The 22,827-nt window shown below is 37.7% G+C and overlaps 1 protein-coding gene across 2 annotated transcripts in view; it reads left to right on the forward strand.

Moving 5' to 3' along the window:
• kif5ab (kinesin family member 5A, b) overlaps positions 1-22,827 on the forward strand; it is an 83,647-nt gene continuing 60,820 nt past the window's right edge. For both annotated transcript variants that reach the window (XM_015047577.1, XM_015047584.1), the window contains exon 1: positions 1-526. In XM_015047577.1, coding sequence (XP_014903063.1) covers positions 398-526 — 129 coding nt within the window. In that variant the 5' untranslated portion in view covers positions 1-397. The remainder of the gene's footprint in view (positions 527-22,827) is intronic.

Raw genomic sequence — 22,827 nt, forward strand, 5'->3', positions numbered from 1 at the left:
AGAAGGCAGTGATGCAAGCCATGCCTCTGAGAAGCCTGCAACCCGTCCAGACATACAGGATCACTTTGGACTACACTCCTCATTTATTGGTCCCCCATATGTTCTCCGCCGCTTAGCTGCACGGATTAGTTTGACGGGGTTTTAAAGCTGAAAATTACTCCCAAACAGCTTGCTTTATGCTTTTTGTTTCTTACTTATTTAATCGTTTCTGGATCTAAAAAAAAGTCGTAGTTCTGTATTCCCTCCAAATGCTTCTTCGCATATCAGACTCGCTTTGCATGTGGACATAAGCCAGTGGGTTCAGTCAGGTGCTTCAACACAGAGGATCTTATTTAGGATAATTTTTAAAATTCCTTTCCTTGTCCTGGAGGCGCGTCCTTTATTTTTCCCATCCACGATGGCTGATTCCAACGCTGAATGCAATATCAAGGTGTTGTGTCGATTCCGCCCGCTGAACCAGTCCGAAATTATCCGCGGAGATAAGTTCATCCCAATATTTCAAGGCGAAGACACTGTCATCTTTGGGGTAAGTTGCTTATCTCCTTCTCTGTTGGCACCGTTGCATGCACTCCAGTGATGTTGGGGGTTAAACTTATCATCTCACAATCATATCCGATCCTGACCAGACTTGGAGCTTAAAGGCATGAGGCAGGGATCAAACTAAGTATAGCCTCCATCAATACTATTGGTAATATTATTAGTATTCTGCAGCAGAATGTGCTGCCTCTATTTGAGGGCGATACAGCTAAAAAAAAAAAAAAAAAAAGAAAAAACTGCATTTGTGCATTTTTTGTAGTATATCTACTGCTTTGAAATAATACATCACTTGTCTATGTTAAAGATGCTTTTTGTGTCTAAAGGTTTTAACTTTTGTGATTAAAAACTGAAAAATATCTTCATTAACTCTTAAAATATTACCCCACCTTTTTGTTTCAACTTAGGCTTGTTTGCTCGATATTGATCTGGTGGATTTTCTTGTCACCCCCAGATGTGGTCTTCATATTAAAGCCTCCTGAGGAAGCCCCTATATATATATATATATATATATATATATATATATATATATATATATATATATATATATATATATATATATATATATATATATATATATAAGCATTAAAAAAGAAAAACAAAACAAAACTAAGCAGATACTAATCGATCTGGATCAATCCTGGTCCTCAGGGACCACTGCCCTGCATGCTTTTGGATTCTGCAGCACTTGATGGCATGCAGAGGAGGTCATGTAATCATTAGAATCAGGTGTTCTGGAACAAAGACACATCTAAAACATGCAGGGCAGTGGTCCCTGAGGACCGGCATTGAGAAACACTGAATGAATAGATTGATTTTCAGGGTCCATAATCATTGTAATGTAATTCAGTCCTTGTTTGACCAGTCTGCGCATCGTGCTCTCTGTGCTTGTCTGTGATGCTTTAGTGATCTTAATGCCAAGAAAATATTCTGAATTATGTTTTCTTCTTTTCAAAAATGAAATAGATCATAAATCTCATTAAAAAAAAAAAACAATCTCTGGTTGGTGTATAACAATCAAGATCAGATCTAATCAGTCTAAACATGAAGAAATACAGTGTAGACTCTTTAAAATACTCAAAAATAATAATTCAATTTAGCAGAGAATCATTAGTTGGTCACAGGCATCATTAGCCACCTGTTGGGTTTGACAATATTTTGTGCACATTGTGCACACCGAGGGGGAGGACCCACTCCTATTGACTGAACATGCACATAAGCAACAGAAACCTCGTTTGTTCAGGGCACCACTGATAAATATCTGTATTTTATCTCAGACAGAAAAAAAAATATTGCTCATGTCAAACTCCACCGCTTGTGCCCTTTCTTGGATAATTAATCAGAAAGGTATTGATTCCTTTGGTGATGAACATTACCAGCTGCCTGCTGATGACGTTTAGGTGAGATGCTGATGGCTTTGCTTTTGGAGCAACTCAAATTGAAGATGGTGGTTACTATCAGTGATTATGTGCTGTAATGGAAGTGAACCAATCCCTAATAGGTTTATTAATGTACATCTTAGGCTAAGGTCAACAATGTGATCATAATCCCACACCAGGTGACATTTAGAAAAAAAATAATTGAAACATGGACAAATATGAGAATCCTCTAAATGGATCGGAGACTAATATTTAAGCACATAGTGCGGAAATAGATGCATTTGTCAGAGTGCAGAAATAGACATGTGTAGATATGGCCAAATATGCAAATCTATGAATTAATTTCACACTGAATGCAGAGCACCTGCTCTCTACTACAGTGGACACACAAACACACATGCAGAGAGGAAGATTATGAAAGAAAACTGAACCCTTCAAGCCTGAGGGGTTGACTTGTAGTGATGACTGGGGCAGCAGAAAATCCCTATCGGCTCACTCTTGTTTTCATGCACACATCTATACCAACACACACTGAAATGTACTGCAGGTTTGTGGGGGAAATGGTCCTGCATGACTGACTATTTTGGTTGTAGCTACAGAATGTTTCCAGCAGACTGAACTATTTCTCTGTTTATGCATAAAAAAATAATATTATTAAGAAGATTAATATTTCAAAATCAAGAATCCCCACATCAGTCTTGACACCTGAGTTTGAACAGCTCTGAAGATGTTAGAGAGAAGCAGTGTCTTGTGAAATATGGAAAAGATATGTCATCACATTAAAGACATATTTCAGAGAATAAGATAAAAAAAAGTTTATGGAAATTAGTCAGACTATGTACACCTCTACTTGCGCCCTGACCTACTGAGTTTGACGTTGTCAAACTCAATCACTTTATTCTTTAAAGAATTTCTTTATGAGAATAAAGAATATTAGCCAGTCAACAGCGAGCTGTCACTAAAACAAATCTGCTTTTGTTCTCTGTCAGTAAGTTTGACAGCAGAAGACTCCAAAACAATAAAAAATAATATCCTCCAGAAACACAAGCAGACATTTCTGATGCTAAGTCATTTCATCTTCTAACCGGCACTCGGTTTTCCTCCGTTCAGACGAATGTAATCAGCAACGCAAGTGGAGTTTTCATCTTTCTGAATGCAATTACTTCCAAGATGTGCTCTGTATATAGGAGGATATAGACATGTAAATCCATTCGGGGCTTGCATTTTCCTATTTGGAGTGTTTGTCTTGTACAAGGAAGTTGTGAATGAATATGTCAAGTTTGATGAGTATTTATAACACCAAGCCAACAGGAAACAAGTTAATGCAAACATTGTGAAGGTTGATGAAAACAGATCAGTTCTGGGCGGTCCTAATGGCCCACATTGGTTGAAGATGTTTTCTTTCAGAACTTGATAGTGTACAGAGGCAGCGACCTGAGCTTGTGATTGATGGGTTGACTACTCTCTAGCGGCAGGCTGGAGAAAACTTTAAGATATTAAAAATGATAGAAAATAGTCTGCTGTTGAACTTTGACTTCTTTGAAGCATCACCGTGCATAGAGTGTATCGTAAATACAAAGTGAAAGCAAATGGCTGCATTTGATTTTTGTGACAGGAAATAGTAATTAAATTAGGCAATAGAAAAGCAGCCCTCTTTTAGGTTGACTGTGTGCAGCAACAAGTGGGGCAAGGGAACTTTCTACAGCAATCAGGGAGAAAAACAAATCTTAGTTCAGTACTTTCTTATTAAAGTACTTATACTGTCAGAATGGTATGAGAATTTTTTTATTATTATTTTTTTTTACCTTTTTGAAACCTTGGTACAGCAAACTCTTGCCTATTCATGGCTCAATATTTGCAGATTTTATTGTGGACTGTAACTCAAAATTATTGAAGGAAAATTCACCTATTTGAAGGTAAATCCTGCTTTGGAAGCTGAAATACAACGGTGCAATTGTACTTGACATGCTATTGGCTGGTGTTTGTAAAGCAGTCAACCCAGGGGTGACATTTATTTTCCTTGAAGCTGACTGGCTGTAACCTCAAGACCTGAGATAGATATACAAGTGACAATACAGTTTCTATTGGGCATGCTATTACATATTAAGGTGGTAAAATTGGTTATTATGTCATGTAATATCTTGTATAAGTGAAGGAAGACACAGAGTATGTACTTTATACCTTATTTGCACCAAGACACATTATCCCCCGCTCACCTGAGATAAGCAGTTGTTTTGGAAGTTTTCCTGCTGTTTGCTGCACTGAACTGTGCAGATTTTTTTTACTACTCTTGCTATTGTCCTCTCTGTGCATGGAAGCAAGATAAACTGGGTCCTTGTCAGTTCTTTTTTGTCACAGTTCCAGTTGTTGGATTTTTTATATTGCTCTGACTGCATGGGTGAGCTAGTGAGAAGCCAGTTTCTTGTTACCACTTGAAGATTTATGAAGAGTACAACAAATATGACATTTCTCCATGGGATGGTCTCTCATCTTTCTTATTTTGAAGAGCGATTAAGCAACATTTCTCAGTGTGACATCATAGTTACACCCTAAGGAACCAGGAAAAGCAACAGATTCTAATTTAAGCTTCTTAAAAGATGAACAGTGAAATATTTCTTTTAAATACTGTGTGGAGAATAACATTTTCCACACTTAATTACTTAAACTGAAAACCAAACAACATGACAAGTACATGCTATAAATTCAAAAAGGAAGGGGTAGGGCTAATAAATTATTTGCAGCATGTTGCAATTGCAGTTTTGTTGCCAGTCAATAAAGACTTTCAGAGACGTGTGATCTGCGAGTGATGATTATATTGAATATTATATTTAAGCTCAGAAAAAAACTCACACTTCATCACAAATTTTATTGATGTCTATGTTTTGCCTCAAATTCTACAAACCAAATTTTACGTAAACTTAATTATGCAAGTTTGTGCTGCAACTTTCAGGACATATAAAACAAATTGTTTAATCCATTCATGATTTTGTGGACTTTTTATCAGAATTCTGAGTCTAAAGATGTTCATAATATATTTGTATACAAAACTGGTTCTCAGGGAAAACTGTGGAAAACTGATTCTTTTAAAAAGAGTGTTACTAAATCCAGAAATTGAAGTGAAAAAATCATTTTCACTTTATATCAAGCTGTGTTTAACATAAAACTTGGAATGTAACCTTAATGGTAGCAGATTATGTTAACATGTCCTGAAATGAAATTCTGTTTTAGGAAAACTGGAGAATAAATGAAATAAAAGAATGACGAAAATTAGGATTTCTTCTGCTAAGTTTAAATCCTGTTTCATTTAGCGCAGTACTTAAGAGGATCCGTTGAAGCACATAGTGTTCAAACTCCTATTTTCATTTGTGAAGCTTTTTTGTGACGTACGTTACATAATCCTGCCGAGGTTCTAACTGATTTTATGGTTTGAGCCTATTTGCACCCAGCAGACGTGAAGTAACATTAGCATTCAGTGTGATATTCTGTAGATCTGAACACCTGATGGGTTTACAGCAGCTCCTCTGCTCTTTCTTTAGCGTTTGTCTTAGTGAGCATCTGTGTCTTTTTGCCGTTTGTTGATGGGTAGAATAAATGTCATGTTCAGGACTTTATGTGACTCTTAATTATGCTCTCTGGTTCATTAGAGCTGCAGATCACGACATGTTAGCGTTCCTCATGATCCCTACGAGCAATCAGAGAAATTCTCAGTCTATCAAAATCATCTGCCTGCATGAAGATGTAGATGCGTTCCTTCTTCTTTTCTGTTCTCAAGAATTTTCCGTCGTCGCTGACATTGCCACCTGTGGAGCTCTGCAGGTTTCTGTGGCATGCGTGTGTGTGTGTGTGTGACAGTAATAATTCCTGAGCATGTACTGCTCCAAGGCATGGCCTTTGTGTTTGCTCTGCACAAGAGTGACACAGCTGTCTCTAGTATTTCAGTGTCTGCAATAATGCAGTGTCACAAGGCCAGATTGTCCCTCCTAATCTTCTGGCAAGCAAAAACAGCCGCCACTATGAATCAAGCTTTCGGTTCTATAAATAAATTAACAATCACCGTGACTTCGGTCGCAGCAAGATATATGGAGGGTTTTTTTCTGCTTTGACGATGACATATAGACATAAGCTGTCCACATGCTAAGCTCAATAAGAACGGATTTTGTTCTCATCATGCTATTAAAACAAAATAAGAAATAACTCAGATGTCTGAATGAAATACACTTCATTTCATACTTCTGATATTGGTCATATTTCTTGTTCATTGTTTTGTACTTAAGCTGTACTAGCCTTCAGAGCCTCACTAGTTCTCGAGGGGATCGTTTTCATTACCCTGTGTCCAACATGAGAAAAATTATGCACTTTGTTCGCCTGCTGTTGTTGAAAGCCCTTATGATTATTTGTTCTCCAACCCCAGGCTGCATTTAAGAGGGAGGTGGAAGCAAATTGCTGATTATTATCCCTCTTTATCATAAGTATTTTCTGTGAACGGGAGGTGCAGTTATCACATTGATTTTTTTAACTTTAAGTGCCTCGGTAACTACAGGTAAATGTGCTTTTTTGTGTTTATTCCCCTCTTATCAGTGTTGAGGTATCCTCAGTTATAAAGCTTGACTTGATTCTGACTGAAGTCACTGAAGATCAGATCACATACTATTTGTATTAGCTTTTCACTAAATAGTTGGTTGTTCCAGAGATTTCGTTTTAATAAATAGATGAATATCAGAAAAGTACAGCATGCATTTTTATTCAGCCCCCTTGAGTAAATACTTTGTAGAACCACATTCTTACTGCACTAACAGCTACAAACGTTTTTGGGTATCTCTCTACCAGTTTTTTACATGTACAAATTGAAAGGAGGAAGACATTTCCAAGTCTTGTGCACTGACTCTTAATTTGATTTAGGTCTGGCCTTTGACTGGGCAATTTCAACACAATAATATGTTTTGATTAAGATATGTTTTTATAGTTCTCATTGCATGTTTACAGTTGTTATGTTTCTGGGAAGGTAAGCTCTGCCCCAGTTGAGCCTTTTGCAGACTCTAAGAGGAGGTTGCATCCATTTTCCATCAACTCTGACCAGCCTTCCAGTCCCCGCTCTAGAAAAGCATTTTCAACAGCATGATGCTGCCACTAACTTATTCCACCCATGTTTCAAGTCCTGCACAGTGTTAATTTTATGCCTCACATAGCATTTTCTATGTAGACTAAGATTTAACATTTTGGTCACATCTGGCCTGAGATCCTTCTTCCACATGGTTTCATTTTCACTTAGATGGTTTGTGGCGAACTGCAAATATCTGTATTCTGTATTCTTGGCCAGCAGTTGTACTTTCAACAGTTTATCTGCAGGCCTTGTAGTTGGTTCTTTAATTAATTTCCTCCTTTCTCAGCCTGTTAGTTTAAGTGGAGAGCCATCCTTTGCTAGGTTTGCAGTTGTATCACAAATTGGAAATGATTCCATGAGATGTTTAAAGTTTGAAATGTTGTTTATGGCAATCAGTTGCATTGCATTTTATTTAGGGTTATCATAGTAAGCTGAATACAAATTCATGTCTATCACATAAAATTGCAGGAGAAATACACTGAAGTTTGTGGTTGTAAATTGAGAAATTGTGGAAGAGTTCAAGAGATATTAATACTTTTGCAAGTCACTGTATATGATGAACAGTCTAACCTCTGCATGATCTTGTTTGCATTGATCAAACTTTGATTTATTTCTGGTATCGTTGACAACGATGGGTATATTAAACATGATGAAAGCATCCATCCAGCCGTGATTGGGAACCCATTTGAATCGTGCACATTAAAGAATTATTGATTCTCCTATCTGCTGCACTCCTTTTTTAATTTACTGGATTTTCTTTGCTTAGCAGCTTCTTCAGTGTCATGTGTATGAGTCTTCTGGAGCTGCTGCAGTGTTGCTGCATTTATCGCTGTGAAATACATCCATTAAGGAAGAAAACAGGATTGAGTACTTTGTACAAGGTTGTCCAGTTCTTTGTTTTCACTGGTTTCAAAACCTTTCGCCAAATTTTGTTAAAGTTAATGTTTTGTTTTGTTTTGAAATGCCAAAAAAAAAAATGTTTTTTTTTTTTTTTTAGCTCAGTACGAACATGATGTCTCATTAACAACCACTTTGTTTCTAAGACAACAATAATTTCTGATGGGCTGCAGCTCTTCTGTTATCTTCTCTTGTCATTTCCTGCTTCTTTCTTGATTATGCGCCGAGGTAGGAAGAAGGAGGGCAAACAGCTGGTGCTGAAACAAACTGTCGATGGTGCATGTCGGGCGTAGCTTTAATGTCTTCTACCTGTCTCAAACGTTATGGTATTTATGGTCCCAGTGAAGTCATTTCATCTCAAGGATGTGTTTTTGGTGTGTCTTTAACTGTCTGCAAAACAAACGCTAATAAAGAAATAAGTCATAAATGGAGGTTCAAAGGGTCTCTCCTGGTCCCCTACCTCTGCGCTCACCTAAGTGCTCTAATTCTATCACTGCAGTGCACAAACCCTATCCAATTATGGACATAAAAGGGATTGCACTGTTAGGTCGAGATCTCATTTCTCTTTTTCAGTGACATGATCAGAGTTCCCTCCTCTCAGGGACTGACCTCCTCGTCTTCCCCTCTCTTGGCCTTTTTATTCTTCTCCTTCCTGGATGCTTCTCCTGTGTAAAGCTTTATTTCATTGGAGACAGATTCTGTTGCTCATTTCCCAATGACTCTGCAGCAGTTTTGGACTGATGTTGGAGAGGAAGCTCGGTCTCATCTGTCATGCTATTAATTTTGGCGAAGGCTTCTCGCAGGTTTTTATGGCATAAGGAGGGAGCGTCTGTCAGTCTGGAGCCAGAATACCAAAGGGTCAGGCAACTTTGAAAGAGTCTACTCCTAACTTTAAATGAGGTTGTAAGTTCAGACGCCCATCTCAACTCTATTCTTTATATCACCTTGACTACAGTACCTGGCAAAAATTCAAACGCCACTCACTTTTTCATTGTTTCACATTATAACCATGAAGTTCATTGCATTTAATTTAGACTTCATATTACAGAGAAACACAACACAGCACATAATTGTAAATTGGAAAGGTAATAATACGTTTTTCTCAAAATCTGTCCTTAAATAAAAATGTAAAGTGTGGCATTCAGCAGGTATTGACTGGTCAGTTCCTCAGTCAATTCTTTATGGAACCAACATTAGGTGTAGTTACAACTGCATGTCTTTTGAAGTGTGTCTTTATCAGTTTTATCGATATAGAGACCAACATTTTGTCCATTTCTCTTTGCACCATAATGCTAGCTCATTCAGATTGCTCTGAGAGTATCTGTATCTGGGGAAAGACATTTCTAAGCCTTGCCACAGATTCTCAATTTTCTTTATGCCCTGACCTTAACTGAGCCATTCTAACACATAAATTTGCTTATATCTAAATTAATCTTGTTTAGTTGTAGCTCTGGTTCGATGTTCAGGGCTGTTGTCTTGCTGAAAGGTGGACGTCTGCAGCTTTTTTTTCCAGTGCTATGCTGTGTGTAACTCGTTTCTGACGAAACATCCCCACACCATGATGCTGATACACACACTGTGTAAAATGTGTTCAGTATACGGTGTTAGCTTTTTGCCACACATAGCATGTAGCCCAAAAAAAACAAAGCATTAGCGTCAACTGATCACTCATGCTGGTTGTATCCTCTACTTGGCTGACAGAAACTACAATCAAAGCTCTGATGTATTCCTCTCAATTATGCAATTTTTGCTCTGAACCACCCCGAATTTGTGGAGAGCATGACTAATAATTGTCCAGTCTACAGATTATTTAACTTGATTTGTGGGTCTCTGCTGCTCCTTCAAAGTTATGAGCCTATTGACTGCTTCACTGATTAATGCGATCACTTTAGATGTTCTGCTTGGTTTGCAGTTGTGCCATACTCTTTCCATTTTCTAATGATGGATTGGAAAATGTTCTCTGAGATGTTCGACACTTTTTTCCTGACCCATCTGCTGTGTTCCTTGCTCTACAAAAAGCTGTTTGTTCACTAATCTCTTACAAATATCTGAGGCCTGCTAAATCAAATTGCTATGATGGACTGGTGATCAGTGTAGGACCTATCCTCTTTCTCACCCAGGGACCTATGGAGATATGCACCAGCCATTCCACAACCTGGCAAGGAAAAGTGGGTGTAGATACCAGATAGAAAGAGCCCACATACACACACACAGAGGCTATTTGCTAATTAAGGGAATTTGAACTTTACTTCAGGGTGACAGAGGGGGATTGCATGTGCACACACAGTTTTGTGCTTTCTAATTGTACATCATTTTGAAAACAACACATTACTGGTTATTATTATTATTATTATTATTATTATTATTATTATTATTATTATTATTATTATTATTATTATTATTATTATTATTATTATTATTATTGGTGGATTGGCATACTTTGGCAAGACACTATAGTTGCATTAAATAAATTAGAATAATGAGCAACAATAATAACAGTAACAACCTTTAAGTGGGTATTAAATATGCCTTTCATGTTTTTTATTATTATTTTTTTATTTAACATTCTAATTTAAATGTTGTGTTTTCATTTGCCGTAAGCGTAAAATTGTCTCAGATAACAGATATAAAGGCTTGAAAACATCTTTCATGTAATATATAAATCTAATCTATTTAATGTGTTTCACTAACTGAATTGAGTTACCAAATGAATATTTCAGTAATATTCAAATTTACTCAATATAGGGCTATATGTGGGTATGTTGACCTATTTTTAACAGTGAGTGACTCAAATATCTATCAGCAAGAAGTGCCTGTTCTTCCTCTCATTTCCTTAACGTTAACGTAACACTGACACCAATTTAGGCAGCAGTCACACTCAACAGGATATTAGCTGCCAGTTCATTTTTATTTTTCTACAGCATACGTGCAGCCACGGTTAGATAAGCTTGTGCCGGTTCGTCAAAACCTTTCCTTTCCATTTCTGTCCCCTTATAAATGGATTGGGCTTTGGCTACACCAGGCCTTTTAGCTCTGGGGAGTGTAATGGACCATATTCTTCCCATTAGCCATGCTTGCTCCCTGGATGCTGCCTTCATCTGGCCCCAGCATCTCTGGACAGCTCATGGTGTCTGATTGCACATGCTCACACACGTGTCTGTGCATCCCAAGACCCAGAGCAGTTTTAATTTATTAAATTTGTGAGAAGAAATCCGTGGTACAAATCCCTGGTAGAGCGTCTTCGTCTTTTGCATGCCGGATGCAGAGGACTTCAATTTCCTTTAATTAATTACCGTGCAACTCGTTGAACTGACATTTGAGAACTCTGAGATCTACTCCAAAACAGCTTTTGACTCCTTTCCCCAGGGAAATGAGCTTTGAAAAGTACTTGCCATGAAAGGTTTTTTTTAAAAATCTTTTTAAATCTAATTTGCGATGATTGTAGGGTTGCAGCTGAGCAATATAGGATAAAAGAGACTTAAATAATGATATGTACATTTCAGGCATATTTAATTTATGCATGACCAGGGATTGGCATCCTTGAATCTGAAAGATACTATGTTCTGTATTTCAAGCTGCAGCCTTTTGATGCTCTTTGCTGTTTCCAGCAGGCACATATATAATGACAGCACACCAACTTTTCACTTCCTACATGCCACATTTTCCATCGTTCTCTTTTTATTTGTTACGTTTTATGCAAACTAATGAGATTTGCTTTTTCTGGAGGCCTTAAAATATGAAGTTATTTGCATTCCTTTGCAATAAGACTTGGTGAAGCTTTGAAAAAAAAATAGCCTTCAATCATGTTAATTTTCACAGGAAATCTTTGTCCTAATATTGTTTCAATTTAGTCTCAGCTACTCCCATCTCCACATTTTCACTGGGCTTGGTAATTACTTCCATCTCTATAGAAATGTATGTTTATGCTAGACTCCACAGCATCTTCCATTCTAACCCTTTCAGGTTCTAATTTATTATTCCCTCTGCTACATGTGGTCATTAACAGGGTTCCCACTAATGGCTGCATGTAGATTTAGTTCATGTGTTTTTCTTCCTCACTTTTGAGGATCTACATGCTGTCAAGACTGGGTTCAGATTTAATTTGTGCTTTGCTCCAAATCAAGGAACATCTCTGTTTTAATTTGGCAGTGAGAAATGTCTGCCTTATAACATCCACCCCATTAGCCTTTACCTTGGTACTTCACTTCTTTAACTGATCAACTAATCACCAAACAGAATGAGCATGCAAATCAATGAGTTCAGTGAAACTAATGAAATTATGTTCAAATCTCACTTTGTTGCATTTTAAAAAAAATGTAAAAGCCCAGTGTTTTCCTGGAGTTTACCAACTGCAATTCTGTATCCCTGTCTACTCCTACATTTGCAGTCAATTTTTAAAAAATGAAATTTAATGAAACTAAACTTTGTGTTGGATAGGAATTAGTCTCTTTTTTTTGGCATAAGCAATGAGCAGCATTTCTGATCAGACTCTTTGCTTACCAAAAAGAATAATGATAATATTAGGTCTATAATTATACTTGTGTGATTTTTCTCTAGATTGAATAAAACTCTTCATGGGTGAGCCTTCAGATAACTGATAGTTTGGAGTTTCATTCTTCATTTGTTTTGGTTTGGTTTGGATTTTCTTACTGGCAGTATTTGTGTTGTGGAACCAAACCCGAAACCATTACAAAATAGTCATTTTTAACCTAAGTTGGTAATAAACCACATAGAAATGATCTTTATTTTTAGTATTACATAATGTATCACTGATGCATTTGCAAACAGTTCAAAATCCAGCTGCTCACTTTCTGACAGGAAAGAAAAAGCGTGGTCATATTCCATCTGTCTCACCTTTCTACAATGGCTACAATGACATATTTTAGAGTCCAGATTTATATTTTTTCTGCACCACCTTATCTGTCGTGACCTTTTCATCATCACTCCACCAGCTGTAGCTCTGACATCCACAAATCAGCTATTTTTGGACACTTTCATACTCAAAGCCAGAGGTGATGCAACCTTTTCAGTGTTGGTCCCCAGTGGGCCTAGCTAAAGAACAAACACAATTAGTTAAATCATGTTTATTTGTATTGCATATTTTAGCAACAAGACTTTACATGATAAAAAAACATAGCACAATAACCAATTATAGATCAAGTGATAAATAGGGACTGGTTGATTCATAATGAGGGGCATTCCCAGTGTTAAATAAGTCCTTGACAAGAACTGCTTCGAGGTTCACTTTAGCTACGTGAGTTAAATATGAACTCACTTTTCAGGTTCCTGACCTGAAAAATGAATTATTTCATTTTTTATGGATTAATTATATGTGCAACCTGGTCTTTGCCAGCTCATCTTTTTCCGTGTATTTCTCTCCTGATGAATTTCCTCACATTTTAATATTTAATTCAGACAAATTCTCAGTAAAGTTGCTCTCATTTACATATGTAGTTTATTCATTCACTTACTTGCAGCAAGCCTCAGAGCACTATAAGGTCGGTGTTCCTCGCTGATGAGAATGCAGTCTTTTTACAATGTTTCTGCTGAAAAAAGTCAACACTCCTGCAAACGGAAGAAAACAACATTTCTATTGATTTGGTTGTAGCTAATTAACTGTAAGATTGTCTGAGACAAAGGTTAGATAGAGCTCCATTCTGTCCTCTCTCAGCATCTGTGTGGGAGTCAGACTGGTTGTTACACAATTAACAACAGAAATAAAATGCACATTCATCATAATCTGCAGGTTCTGATAGTTAGGGGATCAGCCCTTAGTTTATAGTCAGGCTTAAAGCGACAGGAGAGACATTTATTGTCAACAATGAGTAAGGTAAGAGAGATATTTAACGACAGGAAACGCCCATAAAACACAGCAGTTACCGAATTCGGTTTTTTAAACAAAATGCTTCTACTCTCTTTCCGCAAAAAGCAGACAAAGTGCCCCAGGAGTTTCTGTGCATACAGCTTTTATTTTACTATGAACAGAGCGTTGTCTGTTCACTACAGAAGTGCTGCACTCACAGTGTATTGTTATGTTCTGTGTATGCCAAAAAGCTTATCTCACTCCTGAATCAACTTATTAATCAATCATTTATTTCTAAAAGCTATATATTTTTTAAACATAAAATAACACAAGAATTTTAAGTCAATACCCCAGCCCTCCAGGCTGTGGAAAAGCCAGAACTGCTCAGAGTATTTTATTATTTCAAATAGTGCTCAAAACCCATTAGTTTTCACTGGTCTTTAGTTTCAGTTTAGCCGCTCTATTGACTTTTATATTTTACTTTCCTTTAAATGCCTTCATATTACTACTCTTTTATATCTTACTCTATGTGCAGGACTTTCCTCAAAGGAAGTAATGTTGTACATAAAAATCCTCATCTGATCTGAACATAGAATAAAACATTTTTTTAAAAATCAGCCAACGATAAATGTCATAGCACACCTGTAGGTGGAGGAAAGCCCAACTTGGGAGATTTTTGAGTCAATAGCAAACAAAAACTGAGGCAGCAATCCTCCTGCTGCAGACTGACAGAAGGAAATGTCCAAAGATGTGGAGTGAAAATAGGTTTATAAAGGTCAATAAAGTGTCATGAATCAGTTCACACTTTGTGAAATATATATGTTCAATATTAATTATCACATACAGTGATTAGTTTAAACCAGTACATGGCAATTATAATGGTATATGTTTTTTTTTTTACATTATTACTACATGTTATACCAATATATATGTGTTAATACAGTGCTTCTACAACGTTACTATATTACTGTGCACTATTTCAATGACAATGTGACCCTTGTTTTTCTCTCTCAATGTGCAGCCCCATTTATAGCATATTTATTATGATGTTTTTATATTAACTCAGAACATTAACCTTAAGGATGACTATCCCTGACTAGTGTAAGCCAGTCAGTTTAGGACTTACTGTTTATGTAAACTCAGTGTTCTCGTTATACCTTCCATCTGGATGAGGGTATCTAGTGATTATGGCCATAATATCCAATGCACCTATGATGTACTACTGTGTTTGTGCTACCAATAATTAAATAGATCAATTATCAATAAGAATTTTGATTTTTTTTTAGTTTTTTAAACAGTCTTTGTAACCTTATATTTGATGTTTCAGGTAAAATCTTTATAGAAAGCTTCTCCCCAGAACAGGTTCTTCTCCATACTTTCTTTGATAATTTAGTTATCGAGGAGTGGAAATTGGATGCATGTGACCTCTGGATATGAATCTGATCTTTGAGGGAGACGTCTTCAGTAATGGGGAGGTTTTGAGTTGCAGCAAATAGTCTCAACATTAGTATCAGCCCGGGGGTTAGATTTCTAGTTTCTAGGATATCTTTGATTGCCCTGCTAAGGGTTAAATTCAGTCTATGCATTTGCCTCATGGGTTATTGGATTGATTGCTCTTCCGCACATCAAACCACACTCCAAGAGAAATGGAGCAACATTGCAATTTTTCAGCTCTATATTTTTCTCCTATAATTGGTGTAGTTTTTCCCACCTTCAACAAGAAAGGTGTGGATTAAATTAAGTCCTGCCTGTTTCATAAGTGCTACTAAGTGCTGATTAAATTACTTCAGACAGTCTGAGTTATATTAATAGTTATGCACAATTTCTGGTCAGCATGCTGCTTGAAAAACAAAGTTCCTTCATTGTTAAATGCAAAATGTGTTTGGATTTTCCCCTTGGTATGCTGAAGAACTACAGAAAAAAAGACAGAGATGTTGTCAGGAGGAATCGCATATCCTGTTGTGATTAATTTTCAGTGCATTTACTTACTCCCAGGTTGAGCGGGAGGCTGTAGCCCATGGCTGAAATGGAGACAGTGACTCCAAGGTGGAGGACCTCGGATATTTTACTTTGACATCACATAGTCCCTTCGGGAGGGGAAAGACAGCTATTAGCTGGTTTCTTAGACTGACTCAGGTTGTGATCGACGCGTTTTGTTTCAGACGGAGGTCACAGATCTCCTGTTCATGTTAGACATCTCATTTATGCCTCAACTTTTATTCCTTATTCTGGACGCGTCTGAAGCTCTATAAATAATGGTGAAGCATGTGTAGGCTAGGCGTCAGATTGAATGTGACACTGAATGTGAGCATTGGAACACCCACTTACATGATGAGGTTTCACTGTCATCTCTAACAAGTTGTTCCTTTGTTCCTCTTGCTTTAACTTCTGTCTCTCCTTCAGTCACTCTTCTCTGCACAATCTCAGTATCTCTACAGATAGGATCTTCTTTGTGCTCTGCTACCTGAGCTCGATCTTCTCCATTCTGTTTGGTTTGTTTGTTTATAGACTCAATGAAGAGAAAGGACTGGCATATTTGGGATTTTTACTATCTTCAACGACATATGCACTGAAAATCATTGCAGCCACATTATAAATTATGTTTACTTGAAAAATATGCAAATTAGCAGCAGGTGAAATAAGATCAGTTTATAAAATTATCTCAGTCTGTGAGTACTGCACTCTCAAAATGATCAACTCCTTCATCACTAACATCCTAAGTACTTAGTAGAGCACCGTTTGGCTGTTTTGACCTGGTGTAAACAGAACGTAGTGCAAGACATCAGAATACCTGACCCCACTCCTTATTGGCAAAAACCCTTAGTTAAATACTTTCTTTTTGGCTTTGCATGGCGAAACCATGTCTTTCAGTTCAAATCAGGCAAACAATGGCCACTCTTGTATCTTCCAGGACTCCCTCTTGAAATCATTGTCCCAAACATGTCAAATTGTAGATCCAATAACATTCAACTCAAGAGGCTGAAACTCCCGATGAACCTGTTGATACTGGTCCCAGAACATCACTGAGAAACCATCATGATTTACATGTTTTACTCAAAACATGAACACATCTTGTGTCAAATAACAAACAAAAGATGGGACTTTCCTCTTAGTTTCACTTTGATCACCTTATGAACTGAAATGCTTTTTGTTTCATTTGATGCTGGTGGGATTGTTCAGTTCAGGTACTGTGTTTGCTGCTCCTTGCTTTTCTTCACTCTTTGCACATCTCCTTACCGTTCAAGTTCAAGCTTTGCACCACCTCGTGTTCGCTTGTCAGCCAAAGCCTGCAGCCATTTTATCTGTGTTTGGGCTTTCTGGCTTGATATTGCAATGTGTCAGTCTGACAGGCATAAAATAGTATTTTTGTGCACGAACAAAGGGAGTCCCAAAGAGTTGTCAGCTGAAAATTTGATATACAGTAGATGGATGAAGAGAATAAAAAGGCTTCTCCTCCATGGATTTTTATTTATTTAACAGCTTGAACGTCATCTAAAATAATTTTTCCTCTAGAATTTGTTCATCTGCTGCAGATATGGTTTCTAGTCTCCGTCTTTACTTTGTATTGAACTCATGTTATCCAAAAAATGTTAAGGTAATACTTCACTACATCCAGAGCTTAGGTTTTCTGAAGGAAAACCTAAAGTCTTGTCCAAGAAAACTGAAGGAAACTTGTGACTCTGCTTTGTTCTTCTTCATCATTCTTTTATTACAGTGCTGTGAAACCCAAACCTTTTTGCAGTTCACTCTTCATTCACCTTTTAGCAGAGTTTTCTGTGGAACGTAAATCCAATTTATTCATGGGAAACCTACCTATGCTCAAAGTTTTTCATAGAACTTACCTAAGATATTTGAAAAAAAAAAATCAGCTTGGAAAACTGAAAAACCTTTAAGATATGCTACTCCACACACTATTGGCTGGCATTTCCAAAGCAGCCAATCGAGGGACACTATTTATTTTGTTTGGCATTGGTTGGCTGTACGATTAGGTGCAGAAAAAAAGAAAACTGTAGATTTTAGCTTCTATGGTGCTGCTACTGTGTATATTAATACGTATTATGGTGCATTCCTATCCACTGCATTGGATATTCAGAATTAATTAAAGTTGAAGAGATTTTGAGGAAAATACCCATTATCTCTCCCGGGTCCGAAAAGTCTCTAAATCCTGAGTATTACCACAGATACAAATGTAGAGGACATTTTGTTTAAGCTGGGCGCGAGAAAAATGCGTCTAAGCTCTAACTACCTTCAGATCCAGACGTTATGACCCGCTACAGTTCATGTATCAGACATCGGAGTAGCCCGCCGGTGCCCGACAGCATATACCACACCTGTTAATGGTAGCTCTTCCTCTATTAATAACGTGCACTTGTTACAGCTTAGATAATTTTAGAGACTCGGACTGAGTCCCAGGGTCATTATTTATCATAACTAAAGAAATGTCTGAAGCCCCCTTGTTTACTAGGATCATGTACATTAATTTTATGTTAACCTGAAGAATCAGTTTTCGAGTGAATTGATTAATTTAACTGCCCACAGCATCAATTTAGACTTTAATATTTTATTAGCAAGCATTAGCAGGGGAAAATGACATACAGCTTCTTCAATTAAAAAATTAGAAGATTAATATAAGTAAGAAATTTAGAATTTACTTCCCTCCGGTCTCTATACTGTGTCATTGAGCTAAAAGAGAGGCTTTGGGATGCAGTTCCACTCGACCCCAGATGCTGAGTTGGTCTTGGCAGCAGAAAACTCTAGTATCCATGGACAAGGTCTCGTCTTGACAAGGCAGAGTCCTTTTTAGAATAAATCCAAAGTTGAACTGGTGAGCACACTCCATTAACTCAGTTCTTTATCCATATGTGATCTCTGTTTATCCCCCATGTCTGCTGCTGCATCGTTGAAATGTACTTGGGTTGAGTGTAGGGCGGTTGTCGAATCAGAACTCGGATTGTGGGTAACCGGATCTTGTTCCTTTCTCGAGCAGTGGGAAGTCTTCACTGCCCCGTAGTTCTGTAGCATCGCCCTTGTCTTAATCCTGCATCTTCGTGTGGTCTCGACTTGAACACTGAGGAACAAAGAACCCCGTTCCTTCTGTCTCATGTATATTTAAACCCATATGCTGTTTGGTGGGGCACGTATCAGCAGCTTGCACACTTCCCTACATTTCCTGCATTTCGGTTGCGTATGCATCAGCGACCCACACAATCTTCCTTGCACACTTTTCCTTGACGTCGAGTGCCTTCGGTTAGCCTCAACCTTTCTACGAACTTCCTTTTTCTTTGGAACTTTCTTGCTGAAGTTCTCTCTCTGCACTCAACACCCGGTCCTTCATGCGTTTCTCAATCCCACTTCCTGTTTCTTCCATGCTGACACCGCTTTCACCCCCTCAGCCTCTATTTGTGACACAGTATCAGACATTTCCATTTACTTGTAATCATTATTTTTTCTCTATTTTATGTTTTTCCATTTCTACTTTCCAACCAGAATCACATTATTCATAAGGATTACATGTACTTTAATCATCATTAAATCATAATTAATTCATATTGCATTTAAAATAAGGATTACATGAGTTTCCATCAACATTAATCATAATACAAGATTATTTGTTGCCTCCAGGCTTTTGTGACCTGTTTTCTGTGTGTTCTGGAAAGATCTCAACCAGTTCCAACCAGGTTTCACAACAAGATGTAAGCCACAATGAATATAAATCTTTTTATACCTTTCTCTGCCAGTTACAATAGCTGACACATTGTGAGAAGCTGTGTGGGTTCTGGACGGGTTACCAGTTTATGACTCATATCAACAGTCTTTAAGTTGATACTTACAATGTTCTCTTCCCAAACACTTACACTGGACAACGGGATGGCTTTTGGACAACCATATTTAAATATTTCCTGAAATGAATAAACATTTGTTGGAATTGTTCTCAGCATTTGTATTGCTTTGTTTTCTCTTCTCCATTTTGTCTGCACCACATTTTTCTTTAATTCCTGGTATTTTTTCTAACTCTCATCTTTGCTCATCTGCCACAGTTTACATCCTTATTAGCCATTTTCTCAGCACAACTTCCTGTCATGCTCGCTGTGAGACTGCCTTGTTGTGAACACATATTTTATCTTCTACGCTCGATCATTTCTCAGTTTCTCGGCTCCTCTCGTGACGTCGTGATCCCTCCCACATCAGATCTGAGTTGAAAAGTCAATGCATTCAGCACTTATATCATGATATTTAAACATTGCTGCATAATCTGTCCATTGTTGATCTATAAAAAGGCTGTGGATGATTGAGAACTTGCTTTATGGGGTGGCATTACTTTGATCCTTTCAGGGATCAAAGTAATGTTTTCCACAATGAATTGGCCTTAACATCCTCAGTCAAATCTCCTCCAATCAGCCTTTCCTCCTCCTCCAGCTCTAAATACTCTTTGGTAATTAAAACTTTCTTCAAGAGGGGCTGAAATTGATTTTCAGGTTGGTGACAAGTTGATGGTGGAGAGAGGATATGGAGAGTTGAAAGAAGCTTCTGTTGTTCTGTGCTCCTCTATCTCATCATTTCCTCACTGTTAACTAAATTCTTCCACTTTGCTGCCTGGATGGTTTTTCTCTGAGTATTCCTGGCAGGTAAACCTTTGTTCTCGAGGCTACTGATTAAATGAATACAGGAGGAAAAAATGATCTGATTTGCACTGTTAAGCGGAGAAAAAAAAAAACACTTTGCAGCAAACTCTCCAGTTCTGGTTGTTTGCATTCAGGCTTAACCACCTTAAATCTGCAGCACTGGACTGCTTTGCCCTTGAGGCATATAGTGGCAGTCATCTGTGCTTAGACTTGTCAGTAAAGTGTACAGGAAATTCAATAATGTTTGGTAATAATGTGTGACTGGGGCCTTTTGCAGTTGCATGTGGTTTTCTGCTGTTGCAAGAAGCACTAATGATGGTGTTATAAGGGACTCGGAGCCTGATTAGCTTGACGGATGAGGCAGACGCTGGCTGCCTTAAGTCCTCTCTTCCCATCAGTCCAGTTGTGGTTCTACGTGTATTCTATGTGAGCAAAAAGAGAGAAGAGTTTATGTGAACGTGATGAAGGCTGATAGACACACCGATTAAGATACACACATACAGCGTCCTACACACAGAGGTTGATAAGGTAAAACAGGAGCTTTTTTTTCCTCCTCTGCAAACCAATAACGGTGGAAAAATGTGTTAGAGAAGGAGGGACACATGCTCAATCTTCCTTCCATCTTATCCAGGTCTTTCCTTAGGATATTTATCTGTGTGGTGGGAGTGGAACCTGAGGTGATACAGGATCCGACCGCAGATGAAACCTCCCTGAATGGAAGATATATGGGCAGATGTGTGTCTGTATTGTTCCCTATTGAATATTTATGCAGGAGTCGCTGTACCTTTGAAAGTGTCCTCTGTGGAAGACGGGGCAACTTTTCCAAATGGTGATCAGACATTAAACACCTTGTTGCCAAACGCCCTCACATGGCCTCCTGAATGATGTGGGATCTCTGACGGAGGCAGAGGTGGATGCAGCAGGAGGTAATTGCAGAGCTGGAAAACCTCTGATGGAAGAGGTCAAGGTGGATGGAAGGTGCGGTGAAATGAAGCAGGAGACTTTAACACAGCAAAGTCTTTTGCTGCAGTTAATTTATTTCAACGAGGACCACAGTCCAACCTTGACCTTAAATGTCTAACATTTTTGCACTTTACAGTTGAAACCAAGTACTTATACACACGGTGTAAAAAGATACACAACCTTTTTTCTCGTGGACAGTAACTGCTGTGAGTGAGACAGGTGTGTGTGTCGTCCTGCTACCACACAACTTTTAGCTCTGCGCACAAATTTGGCAGTATGCTTGGAGTCATTGTTCATTTTGAAGACCCATTTTAGCAAAAGCCTTCACTTCCTTGTTGAGGTCTTGAGATGCTGCTTCACTATGACCACATTGTGTTTTTCCTTGTAACAGAATGTGTTTTGTAAAGACTGCCAGTTCCTCCTGCAGCAAAACATGCATGATTCTGCCTCCCCCATATTTTACTGTAATTAATCTCAGGCTTGCAGACTTTCCACCATTTGCCACCAAATTAAACAATGTTCATCATGGGCACACCCAATGAAGTCCTTGTTTTGATTGCATTTGCAAACTGTATTCAGTCAGTGTTGCTTTTAGAGTAATGGATTTTTTTTTCTTGCTTGGTGGTTTTCAGTACATGTCAGTACAAAACTTGTTTCACTGTGGATAGTGATGCTTTTTACCTGCTTCAGTCAGCATCTTCAAAGGGTCTTTTGCTTTTGCATGTTTAACTGAACAAATTCACCTCTGAGATGCACATCCTGTCTCCATTCTGAATGGTATGATGAGTTGATAACTTTATATGTTAATTTAAATATTTAACCATCAATGTGGTCATCTGGAAATTGTACATAAGGATGAACCAGATCCGACCAAGGAGAGGAATAGTTTAGTTAGATTTAATGTCAGACATGTAGAGGAAATAGGTATGTGCTTTTTTATACCATTTATGTAAACGCCTGGTTTCAGCACTTCTCAAACATGTGAGCTGGATGTTTTTAGTGTTTGAAATTGGTTCTTCTGTCTTTAGCATTTTAACCCCTCTCTTATGGATATGATTATTTGCATGAAAAGTCTGCAGCACATCTTGCCATATTTGTCACTTTTAGAGAAACATTGTGAGTGCATATTATGTCTGACCTGCAATTAAAGCAGTTAAAAAAAAGCTTGTTTTGTACATTTACTCTTCCACAAACAGCTAAATGTATAACTTGCTTTTAGGCAGATAGATGCTTCTTTAATTGCTACTTTCTAAAATGTCATTTTTACTAATTGGGACTGGTCACATATGCCAGTGTGAAGTTTTAGATTTTCTTTAAGAGAAAAGTTACATTTTAAAAAAATGAAGAATCATTCTTGCATATCCCTGTTCCACAGTGTAAGAGTGGAATTGAAGACATCTAAGCTGGACATAAATTATAAGTTTTCCTTTTTTGTTGATCTTTGTGACCCTCAGATCCAATTAAACTCCTCTTTTGTCTTTATTTAATTTTTTTTTAGCAACAACAAGAATATATCACATGAAGTGG

The sequence above is a fragment of the Poecilia latipinna genome, unplaced genomic scaffold, assembly GCF_001443285.1.
Source record: "Poecilia latipinna isolate Pla-1442-1.1 unplaced genomic scaffold, P_latipinna-1.0 Scaffold41, whole genome shotgun sequence".
NCBI classification, from domain to species: Eukaryota; Metazoa; Chordata; class Actinopteri; order Cyprinodontiformes; family Poeciliidae; genus Poecilia; species Poecilia latipinna.